Source organism: Rousettus aegyptiacus, unplaced genomic scaffold, assembly GCF_014176215.1.
Source record: "Rousettus aegyptiacus isolate mRouAeg1 unplaced genomic scaffold, mRouAeg1.p scaffold_m13_p_6, whole genome shotgun sequence".
Lineage (NCBI taxonomy): Eukaryota > Metazoa > Chordata > Mammalia > Chiroptera > Pteropodidae > Rousettus > Rousettus aegyptiacus.
Genome location: NW_023416309.1, coordinates 35,792,995 through 35,805,493, shown reverse-complemented (window position 1 = coordinate 35,805,493; position 12,499 = coordinate 35,792,995). Strand labels below are relative to the sequence as shown.

The 12,499-nt window shown below is 40.9% G+C and overlaps 1 protein-coding gene across 50 annotated transcripts in view; it reads left to right on the top strand.

Moving 5' to 3' along the window:
* The window catches only part of SORBS1 (sorbin and SH3 domain containing 1), a 177,010-nt gene that overhangs the window by 111,418 nt on the left and 53,093 nt on the right, over positions 1-12,499 (top strand). For 39 of the 50 annotated variants that reach the window (XM_016164111.2, XM_036223161.1, XM_036223167.1 and 36 more), the window contains 4 exons: positions 4,382-4,429; positions 4,549-4,678; positions 6,390-6,504; positions 11,896-11,979. In XM_016164111.2, coding sequence (XP_016019597.1) covers positions 4,382-4,429; positions 4,549-4,678; positions 6,390-6,504; positions 11,896-11,979 — 377 coding nt within the window. The remainder of the gene's footprint in view (positions 1-4,381; positions 4,430-4,548; positions 4,679-6,389; positions 6,505-11,895; positions 11,980-12,499) is intronic. The other 11 variants (XM_036223164.1, XM_016164129.2, XM_016164137.2 and 8 more) reach the window with 1 other exon arrangement.

Genomic DNA, 12,499 nt, shown 5'->3' with positions numbered 1-12,499 from the left:
CCCAGGCACATCTATGTTTGAGTTAAAAAAAAGTCCTCTACTAGCCTTACAGGATTTCTAAGAATAGCCTTATTTTGCTTGAGTTCAAGCAAATAGTTCTATTGTGAAGATGCCTGGCCAGGATCTGTGCCTCCTGCCCCAAACTCCAGCTAGTACTGCCCAGAGGAGGGGCTGAGCTGCTCACAGCGGCCACCTTTGCTCTCCTAACTAGAGCAGCCCGGAAGGTCTCCGCCTGGCAAGTGTGAAAGTCTGTGACTGGCCTGTCAGATAGTTGAGACAGTTGCACTTACCCCCTTTCCCACCTTCAAGGGCCAGGGATCTGCAGGAGGTGAGGTCGGTGAGTCTTTTTCCAGCTTTTACTCCTCTCGCTTCTTTCCTGCTCCACCTTCTTCTCCTCTAGATTCTGTTTTTTTCCCCAAATGTGCCTTCTCTAGCTACTCAGCACCCTATAGTGATCTTTTTTTTGTCCCTTAAAATTTGATCACCTTTAACCAGAACATAGTTAACTATTTGTGACCACCTGGCCCCATGTCTTCCTTTCTTCCCAACCAGTCCCACCCAGACTTTGTCACCCATCTCCGCTTACATCTCTCTCTGTGAATATTTATGTTTGTGGTGTGTCTCTATCTTGACCCCTTTATCCTTTCTCTCCCTAAGTGTGTGGGGTAAAGCAGGAAAAGGAATTAATTTGAGCAGTGGAAAAAGATTGTGTTAAAAGTGAGCCACTAATATTGAAAAATAATTTTTAAGTTTAAAGACCTAAGAAATGCATAAAATTGAAACTTAATTGATATAGGCGAGCAATTATGCAAATACTGCTTTTTTAGAAGTTCATTTTTAAAGTCACTGTGGTTGAAAAGGCAATCATGTGCCTCCTGGCAGTTTTAGGAGAATGGTTGTTCCCAAGTGAGCCTCTGAGGACAGATTGCCAAAGCCCAGAGTGGAACCGTTGGCGTGTGAAAGTCAGGGCCCAGCGGGGGCCTTTGGGACCCATGTGAGTCGTGCACCCTGCATAAATTCCACTTAGTGCTAGAGCTTCCTGGGAGTCACGGGCACAGGAAGCTCTGAGTGTTGGTGCCAGGGTTGGATATATGCTGCTTTGAGGGGTACAGTCAGCATGTGGCTCCCCCACAGATAGAAATCACAAGATCCCAGCTCACCAAGCCCACTGTGCTGTTGTTTTAAAGAACCTTGGGAAAACAGTAAGGGTGTGTTTCAGACACTCACATGTCTATGTTCCTAGACAACTTGAGAAACATTTCATTTAATGTGTCTTAGCTATGGTTAGACACATACACTCTCTCTCACATGTTCCATTCAGCTAACTCTGGCATATAGAAATACAGACAGATGACCCTTGCACCCAGTTTCCCCACTTGTTGGTATTTCTGACTTCTTACCCATCTACCTCGGTGTGGACTTAGCCTGCAAGGAGAGGATAGCAAGAAATAGCAAGTGGAAGATGTAGCAAGAGTGACTCAATTTTATCCATTGTCCCTGGAGACCCACTGGAGGAAAATGAAAAGTGTGGTGGGATAACTTAGAAAACTTGTTTAAGGGTCACCAGGGAGGGGGTGTTGCCGAAAAACAGAGCAAAGGCGTCAAGGGCTGGGAGGCAGTATGGCCACCACTGGAGTCCGAGACTTGAGTTTCAAAACAACGCCCTCCCCTGCCACTTGCATAATATAAATTATAATGGAAGAGCCACATTGTCCTCCAGGACTGAGCAGCTGAGGGTCGGGTTGGGTTAACATAGAACGTAGCACCCATCCCTACTACAGGGCTTAGAGGCGCTTAGAGAAGTGAAGTCAGAAAAACCGTGATTCCATGTTTACTTTATCTTACTGTGCAACTAAGGGAAAATTTTCTAACCTCCCTGGCCCTTAATTTCTTTGTCCGTAAAATGGGATATTTATGTATCTCCCAGAGAGTTTTTTTGCAAGGATTAAGAGAGACAATATTAGTAAATCATTAGTAAATTAATGGGAGCTGCTATTATTTTTATCCCCAAGTGTGGGTAAAATTTTCTTCCATTAGATTTGCAAGACAAATATTTTAAAAAATTGAAAGATTAAATTTTCCATCCCCTAGATATTCAGATGAATCCATACAACTTCAGTCTGACCTCTTAAAAGTTCGATGAATAGAAATCCACACGTCAGACTCAGATCTCATGGATGCTGCCAGAAATGAAAAGCGTGTTCCCTCCAAGACGCCCTGCCCTGTGCTAGCCTCGGTGGGCAAGATTTCTTTTTCCAGCTACGCCAGATAGGAAATGGCTTCAGGAACATTCAGCCATTCAGATTCTCTGTTGACTTCACCCCTCATCTTTCCCACTTCTTATGCTTTTCAAAAAACATAAATGGTTTAACTCCCCAAGCTATGTTCTCTTTTTCATTTTATAAGAACTATTTCTCATTTTCTTGTAACAAATCTTCTAGAATTCTACATTAAAAAGCTCCGGGGTGAAAAATAATTTTTAAGAGTTCAGGCTTTAAAAAGAAAATTCTTTGAATCTTTAAATATCTTTTTCCTCCTCATTTGCTTTTACCTCAAGAACGAGGTAATAGAAATTAACCCTCACTTTATCATCTGCTGAGAGCTGTAATTTCTCCATGATTCAGAGAGATACAGGGTTTTGAGCTAAAATGCTAGGCTGGAATTTAAGCACTATATACGTTGGTTCCTAACTAAACTAATTTTTCATTTGGCAAAGCACCATTTTCCCAATCAAATTCCTGCAATCAAAGTTGATTTTTAATTTTCTTCGACATTGTGGCATTTTATCAGTACAATACTCATAAGTTCTGTTAAAAAAAAAACAGACAATTCAAAATTCTTCAGAGCAGTACTTCAAAATATATATATTTCTGGATCCCGTTTTATCTCCTCTGTCCTATTTTCAGAAGTTAAATAAGCTTATATACTCAGTTTATAGCAGGAAAAGACTTGGCTATGTTGGTAAAAGAACCTTAAGCCCTGTTCAAATTTGATATTAACTAATCCTGTCTTTAAAGCAAAAGGAGGGAGGGAGGAAGGGAGGAAGGGAGGTTGGGGAAAAGATAATTTGGTACCCGCTGCTTTTTCTTTATTCAGGGACAGATAAAAATGGGGGAGAGGAGGACGAGTAAGAAGGAGTGATTAGAGAGGTGGTCTTTGAATAATAGTTTACTCAAAATAATAGCAGTGTCAGCTTTATTTACATTTCACAAAATATTGCTCTGAAACTTAAAATGATTTATGTAGAGACAAGGACTTGATTAACACTTAGTCATTAATACATATTAGATTCTTTGACTTGTCTTTCCAGGTTAGTTCACATGTTTTGTTAAAGTTGCTACAGACTTTAAGGGGAGGAGTCGAGTCTTCAATTCATATTCATGAATTCTGAATTCAGGTTAGCAAGATACCTAGAAAATGGGAAAGACAGACTTTTAGCCTAACTCTTTTTAGAGAAATATTTTGGAGGGATCATCTTGACTAAATATTCTGCATTTTCAGGACACTCCCAGTTTTAAAATCTATTCCCATCAATGTACCTGTAGTCTCAGTTTTAGTTCGTGCAGCCACTTCCATGAGAGTCTCAGATCTTGTCTCTAGAACTGTTCAGCTTATTTAGGGACGTGCGTCACGCCTTTGGAGAGCCATCTCACACTACAGAAACCCAGGCGAGTTCGATTTGTTTCAGAATCAGCATTTAGAGACTCACCCCTAGCAGCGCCTTTGCAGAGCAAACCGCATAACCGCATTCGCCACGGGTGTGCTGTGTTCCAAGGAAGGAAAGCTATGAGGAACCAGGTTGAGATGGAATCACAACAAACGATTATGATGGTTTTCGCAAACTATTTTCTTAGTTGCAGAACCTGTCTATTAAATGATATTGTATATTGCATATAAAACAGGTCACAGCTGAGATGGGGAGCTAGAAACCACACCTCTGCCCCGCCCCCAACACACCCTGTAAAGCAGGCCTGGGGGACTCCGCGGAGCTCAGCAGGCAAGATCAGAGACTCTCAAGGAGAACTGAAGGATCTGTCTTAGCCCCTGCTTTCAGGTCAGCCAGACTGAGGCCCCCATGTTCCAGCTTTGGTTGTGGAAATTCTCTTGAGGAGGATCTTTGGCTACTTGTCCTCATGCTTTTCTTGGTGTCAGATGGCAGTCGTCCTAGTGTCATGAATGTACCTTCTGGACTGCGGGTGGGTGGCCCTGCAAGACCTTGCTCTTGTCAAGCGTGGTTTGCTGTGGCACACTCGGCTCCTCTCTCTTCTGGGCTCTCTGGTGTGGCTGGATACCAGCGCAGGATGGTGGAAGTGGGGGACATGTCCCCTGTTCTCTTACCTCAGCTGGATTTCTTCTGATTACATTTTGTTTTGTTCAATAGATGATGATTCAGATCTGTACTCTCCTCGGTACTCCTTTTCTGAAGACAGTAAGTGACTTAGAGTTTCCTGGTTGGGGGGGAGGATGGGGGAGTAGTGGATGAGGGAAGACATCTTACTATTTTCAGTTTTCATTTTACAAGTCTTTTGTTCCATTTTCCTTCTCCAGCCAAATCTCCTCTTTCTGTGCCTCGCTCAAAAAGTGAGATGAACTACATCGATGGTGAGAAGGTAGTCAAGAGATCGGCCACACTTCCCCTCCCGACCCGCTCTTCCTCACTGAAATCAAGCCCTGACAGGTAAGTGCTGCCTCATCCCCAGTCAGCTCTGTGGTTTTAGGCTCTCAGACACAATCTGCTGGTAAAGTACCATCCCTCTGCTGGGGCCGGCACCTTCGGAGCCACAAGTCAGGCAGACCTACTTTTGAATCTCTGCTCTTAATAGCAGTGACTTATTCATTCTGAGTCTCAATGTCCTTATCTGTAAAATGGGGATAAATTTTACATTTGTAGGGATGTTGCAAGGATACAACAAGATAATGCATATAACATTTATAGTAGTGCCTGGCTCATAGTATTGTCTCCATTCATGTTGACTATAGTTATCATCACTTTTTACCTTTTCACAAAAGAAATCTTAGCTATAAGGTTTGTCATGTGTTTTCATACTCATTGTGCATACTGCCGGGGCCTATAGCAGAGGATATCATTTTAATATAAAGTCACGCTTTTCGATACCGACTTATTTGTGCAACACATATTATTGAGACCTCGAGGCTTGGGCTGGTTGCAGTGATGACGTTAGTCATCTCTTAGTGCCTAAACTGAATGACCCACTTTTCTTTTGTCGAATTCTCGTTGTGCCGCGGAGCAACCTTCCTATGCCATCTGGACTAGTGTCCCATGCATCTTCCAGCCCCATCTTTCACTACTTCTCAACATAAAAAAAGGGCCTGGCCAAGCTAAATTATTCTTCTCTTAAATACATCCTCAGTTTCACACCTTCATACCTTTTTCATCTTCATCGACAAATGAATGGCTGTTTTAAAAGTCCCACACATGCATAAGTGACATCTGCCTGAGGAGTTTGATGGTCAATTTGAAAAGAAGCCTGAATTTACCCTTATATTTTTTACAAGTTCATTCATCAAGCATCTAGTGGGCGCTTGTTGAACCAAATGCTATAGGGGAATATAAGCATGTATAAATCATTATCCCCACCTTTGAGAAGCTTTATAGCCTTGTAGAAACAAGTAAATATCACCACAGTGCAAAATGCAATAATGTACATGCATAAAAAATTTGCAAAACAGTTTCTACAAATTCATGTGTCCTCTGAAACCCATCACTGTATCCGGTTAAGTATCTATACCAAAGGCTGCAGTTTTGGTGATTATGGGGGTGGTGTGTGGAATAGGGAAGAACATGGTTTTAATAGCAAATAACATTTATTGAGTAATCACTGTGGGCCTGGTATTCTGCTAAGTGACTTACACGCACTGTCTCATTTAACCCTTAAAACAACCCCATTTTTCAGATGAAGACACTAAGCAAGAGGTAAATCGCTTGGCCCAGACCACAGGCCAGCAAGTGCTGTAGCAGGGGTTGGAACCACAGCTGACTGGCTCCAGGACTCGCGCTCTCTCTCCCTGCACTAGCATGAGTGGGAAGTACAGGCATATTTGGGGAATGATAAGCTCAGGAGAGCAGAGCAAGGTGAAGGATTTTTCCAGAGCCAGCTTTGCCGCTGCTTCCCTCCCTTTTCTTTCCCTCCTCTATGCTTCCTGGTGTCTGGTTTTGAGCACAGGACACCTCAAGCCTTTTGTGAAGAGAACACAGATTCAGCTGTTTGTTTTGAGGAGGGAACCAGCACAACTAAAGGCTTTGCACTGAGTCTGGTTTTAAGCTTTGGATATAAAAATTCCTCGATTAGAATACAGTCATCCAAAGTCAAACTGTGTCGGATGCCAATTTTCATGAAAATAGCTCTAACAGGATTTTCTCTCTACAGAAACGACTGGGAGCCCCCAGATAAGAAAGTGGATACAAGAAAATACCGTGCAGAGCCCAAAAGCATTTACGAATATCAGCCTGGCAAGTCCTCCGTTCTGACCAACGAAAAGATGGTAATGTGCATATTAAAGTTCTTTTGTCTCACCCTGCCCATGATCTTTAATCCGGATGCTTTGTGCACTTGGATTACGTTCTTTCTCCCTTGAGATAGACTTGTTTTGTTTAGAAGACAATGAAAAAATGAAGTATTTTTACCCTTTTCACTTTCGCAGGTGTTTATAAAATAAGTCCTGAGAGTTTGCTTTGAAAGAATCCTGTTATTGTGGCTTTCTTGCGCTTTTTTTGTGCATGATTTTAACTAATTTTAAATTTTCTACTAACATAAAGATTGATTTTTGCTGCTGTCTATTTTAAACATCTAACCATTAATTTAGCAAGCTTATTATTAACTGGACTAAAGTCGGGCTTTTTTTAAGTGACTTTTTTGAACATGCATAAATTTTGTAGAAGTTTTAAGTAGTACATCATTAAAAGCTAAATAATTAATATGATGTTGTGACTTGGGAAAAAAGCTCCGGGCCGTTACAATATGTGTTTTAGGTCTTCCTTTTCTGACAAGTGCAAAATCGAGGACGAGTTTCATATTCAATTTGGTTTATGGTTCTCTACATAAGTTCATATCTCCAAGTAATTATAAATGGGGAAAATGACCTGTGTGGGCATAGCAGACCACCCTGGAAAAGCAGCCTCTTCTGTGAAACAGGGAAGAACTTTTACAAACAGGTCTGCCAGTCACTCTTCCTTTTATTCACCCTTCATTTGAAAAAGCTGGTTCAGAATTCTGATCATGGTTAAAGGGATTCTCCAAAGCTCCATAAACATCTCAGCCCTCTAGCCGTGCCAGCAGAATTATCATACTGGGGAATTATCATACTGGGGGTTGGTTTTTATTCAAACGCTGTTACCACACTCGGTACGGAATAAGTAAGCCTCTGAAATATGAGTGCAAGCTATTTTCTGTCTACCTCTTCTGCTCTAAGGAATAATTGATTTAACTTCTACTAAAATAAAAGTGCGACATCTTTAAAAGCACGAAGGGATAAGTAATTTTAATTAGGAAAAAAGGTCAGCAGTTCACAGAAATGCTTTAATATCGTTCTTCAGCATTTACTCTGCACGGCAGTTATTTTAAGCAGAAAGTTCAGAGAATTTTGCCTCTGGTTTACCCTTCATTGGAGGCTCTCTCCCTGTTAGAAGATAATAAACATGGAAAGTAACCTTCTACTTAGTTGTCCCTAGAAAGAAAGTCATGTGTTTTGGGTATATTCCTGACACTTGAATAACAAGCTGGGACACACATTCACATATCAATACACTTAAATGATTTCAGAGACTCTGTGGGCATTTGGGTGCTTTTGAACAATAATTTTGCAAAAACAAGCCTCATCCCTTGTTCTAATTTCTTCTTTATTCTCCCCTCCTTTCCTTGGTTCCTAATAATTTGACCGCTATTTAGAACTAAGAGAAAAAAACAACATAGTTTTATTTTTCTCCTGATACTACAAGGGTTACAAACATCTATTATGCCAGAGTCCTTGGTGTCACTTATATTGTTTTTACAGAGCGGAAAAGTAATGCCCAGTCTCCCATAGTGGCTCTCTTTGGAGAGTTGTCATGATCATACGCATGGATCGCAAAGCACCATCTGGGTGTTCCTACACAGTAAGCTCCCCTGCGCTGTACCAAGACCTAGGCTGATCCATAATGGGACGTAAACATCAAAGCCACCCATTAAATTGAGTCATTAAATTTAGTGCCGTTTACTCTATTTAGCACTCTTCTTCCAAAGACAAGAAATTTCATCAGAGAGAAATTTCAGTCAAATCTTTATCTTTTCAGTCTACTCTTCATAGTAGTTGAATTAGTCCTTTATATTTGAACATTTTCTGCTATTTTTGGACAGAGAAGTTGCCATGTCGGCTTCCGCGTATGAGTCTTGCCTTTTGGCATCCAGTATCTGGTTTGCCGGAATTGGAGGACACCCCCACGCACACACCCCAACCACCGCACACATAACAAGCACACACACACAATTGTTAACTGTGGATAAGTATACTAACTGGTGACAGATGTAGAATCTAAATTCGCTCTCAGAAATGTACAATTGCCTTTGGGCGAGGGGGGAGAATTTTTTTTGTTTTGTTTTATTTGAGGTACTCATGTTTGCCTAAGCCTGGCAGTTTAAACTGCGGCCTCATAGGCATATCTACCTGTCATTTGCAGGAAGAGTTGGATGGTAGACTGGAAAGGCTGCCTTAGAACTCATCTTTCCCTGAGGTGGACCCAAACCATCCCAGAGAGAAAAAACACTGTACTACCATACTACCTTCAGAATCCCTCACGAGGAGATTTATAGCCTTGAGGACCTACTCAGCTATTTGGCAAACTCACACGAAGTTCTTCATAACTACTCAGCCCCACTTTTATCACAGTGTAAATCCATCTTCTCTTTTGACTTCGGAATTGGAGAAAATTGGTCAGTCCCTGCCTTGTTAGAAATAACCTTTTTCAGGCTTTGTTCATTTTACTTTTCCTCCAAAGTCCCTTGTAGAATTTTAACTCAGTTCAACAAATATATACAGAATAACTTTTATATTCCAAGGCCTAGGTTAGGTGTTGGGGTCCCTGCTCCCATGGGAGTATAACGGGAAAGACAGGCATTAAAATAGTTATTACAGACACGAAATATGTTTGGAAGTGAAAAAAGGGGGGATTTACTGAACTTGGTTTCTGTCCAGTTCACAGTCACTTTGAATTCCTTCTTGGCTTTTCAGGTTTGTTGCTTTAGCCATATTGTAGCTTGGTGTCATCCGCAAACTAGGTCTACCCTCTCTCCTCATGGCGAGTATGAGAAGTGGAGTATGGTATAGTGTGAAAAGCACTAAACTAGAAATTGGAAGATCTGAGTTCTGAGTTTAAATTCTGACTCTGCCTCATGTCTTGAGACAAGTCGTTTAACCTTTCCGAACTTCAGTGTTTTCATCTGCAAAATAGAAGTATCCTCTGGCCTGCTGACCTTCCCGAAGTACTGAGTAAGAGGATCACATGCGATCATGTGGGTATAGGAACCACAAACACTATAAAATGCTGTGCAAATGAATGTACTGCATTCAGATTAGTTATTTATTTAAAATTGGAAGCTAGTCTCTGGCTCCTGTTTGAGCAGCAGAACTGTCCTTGAGAAGAATCGGGCATTTTCCTGGTGAAGTCACCTGCCCTTTCCGGGGGTTTTGCCAAGCTGGGCGAAGAACAGCCCCTGGCAACAGAGAACATAGCCCAGCATCGTGGAATCTGCCCTGCCTGCCAGTCTGGAGACCCTGCGGTGCATCCAGAAGGACATTTGCTCTCTGTCCCTTCCATAATTGGATCTACGGCTGAGTTATAAATGGCAGAATCAAACGCAGATGTTAGTACCATGTGGCGTTTAACTTTCTCTTGGGGCAGCTTCAAGGACTGAGGCTGGCTGCTCTGGGCCCAGGCTGATTGACACACCTCCTGATTCAATTCTCAGCACAGTATTAACTTCGGCAGTGAAATTCTCTGCAAACAACCTTCGGCAATAAAATGGGTTAATTCCTTCAGGACTGAGTACCAAAACATTCAGGCAGTTTCCTGAAAGAGTTGTATGTTTTATTTTTTTTTTAAAAAAAAAAGAAAAAAGAAAAAGTCTGACCTATTCCCAGAGAGCAGCTTATAAATAGTCTCTAAAAATAATAAACATGAAATAGGTTTCGTGAAACTCCATTATATAAGAATCTAGGATGTCCCAATGTCTTAACTCATCTCCTGAACAATTGTGGCCTTGTAGGTATTGGACCTCATTTCACTGAACAAATATAGAATCCATTATTTTACATAATTACAGAAACCATTAGATGGAGCATGCCTTCTCCTTTAAGATTTAAGCCCTAAGTCCTTAAAGACAATTGGAGGAGATTATAACCTGACTCTCTGTTGCACCTTTGCTTACAACTAATGTACAGTCAGTGAACTTCAGTTTAAAGTTCACTGCCATGTTTTCCTCTATTTAAAGCAGAAATAGAAATAATGGTAAAGATTCTTCTAAGGATTTTAGGAGAAGAGATTGGTAAAGGTCACTAACAACGTTTATAGCCATTTACACAAGCTGCAAAAAGCCTGTTAACTGAATCTTAAGAAAAACGGGTTCAGGAGGAGCTGCCTGTGAATGTTTCGCATTGAAGACGTACGTTCCCACAGGACTTGCAGTCCCCTTCCTCGTGTGGTGTGGCCCCGAGGGACTGAGGTTTCTTATATATTGTTTTCAATCTCAGTGGAAAATGTACATTTTATATTTCATATTGTTGCCAGAAAATCACCATCTCTCTCTCTCTCTCATGACTATCAAGGTTTTTTGAAACATCTCTACATAAATGAATTTAATTAAGCTATGAGCTTCTAACACTTCTGTCTGATGTGAACACATCTCTAGTTTATTAAGGGAAACCTGATTTGCCTTCCAAGCATTCATTTTCCAACTAATTATTTCCAGAAACATATTATTCCACAGAGCAAGGTACCAGAACTTTATAAATATTTGATCAAATACGAAATCCCGTGGAGTCAATTATCAGTCTGTGTGAACGACCTCTTAGAGTTACATAAAGTGAGAAATCTAATTTATTTTTGTAACATAACCCAGACATTTTCCCCCGCCTGTTGTTCTGTTATCTGTCTTGTTCAGCTTTTCCCTCACCTTATTATTTTTTTCAACAGTTTTTTGACATTTATTTGTTAGAAGTATATTCTGTTTGTATTCATCCTCCATGGGTACTTGTTTAAACTTGTGTCCTGTTTCTACTTATATCATCTTTCCCTTTACTATGTATGGGACATGGTTTCACCTACTCATGTGCCATTAAAGATGCAGTATTAACAAATTGGCTTTTATAAAAGCATCAGTATTTGCATTTATTTTAAAAACTTTAAGGCAGCCTTACAGATAAATACTAAAACTGTACTAGCCCATAAAAATTGTTTGCTCTACTCACCTGGCATAGATGGCTAAATGTTTGGTGTGCTCACCAGGTCATTTGCTCGTAACTAATAGTTCTTTGTAAAGAAGAAATAAGGACTTTCTTTTCTCCCACAATATGGGAATATGGTTATGCTCATATTCAGATTTGCTGTGGAGGGCAGCAGTGTGGGGCAGAGTTCTCCATATAGTCCATTTTTCATCTGCCTTAGGACTGAGAATGATTCATGCCCTGCTCCCTGCCTCAGTGTCTTTGTTTTTATAAACACATCCTTTTCCACCTGTTTTAGCTCCCTGATTTTGCTGTCAGTAAAAATGGATGATTGCTGCTCTTGACGACAGTTGCTGTATACATCTGGAAGCCACTGCATCTCTACTGGCCTGTTCCTATGTAATCTTTGCATAATGTTATCCTTCTCTCTCTTCCATATCCCTATCACCAATCCTATAGAGTCGGGATATAAGCCCAGAAGAGATAGATTTAAAGAATGAACCTTGGTATAAATTCTTTTCGGAATTGGAGTTTGGGAAACCGGTAAGTTTAATAGCTTCAGTGGTTATAGACACCTTTGAAAATAATGCTGTCGATGCATTGTTGCTGCTAAAGAATCAGATCTAATTTTAAGGAATTCAGGAAATGGGGAACAGCCATGTCGGTTGTCACATGTGGGATTGTCTGTTCTTGTACAACTGGTGAGCTTTCCCTGCTTCACTTCAAGAAAGGACAGTGAGCTCTGGAAGTATTTTTGCCAGAAAATCCCAGAGAGACACAACTAAATCATTGCTTGTCTTAGGACCTCCCACCACTAGCAACAAATATCACATGCCTGGGGATGGCATGCTGTCAGCCATTGGTTCAGTTCCTTGAACAAAGTCTTTACGACACACTGAAGACAAGCAGGAAAATGCATAACACTCTAAAAAGACCGGCATTGTCACTGCTTTAAGTAGAATTCTTAAAAGCACAAATGCAAGGGAAGTGCCAGAGCAGGCCAAATAGAGCCTCTCTGTGCAGATGTGATCCACACATGCAGCCTCTTTTCAGGTGACTTTTA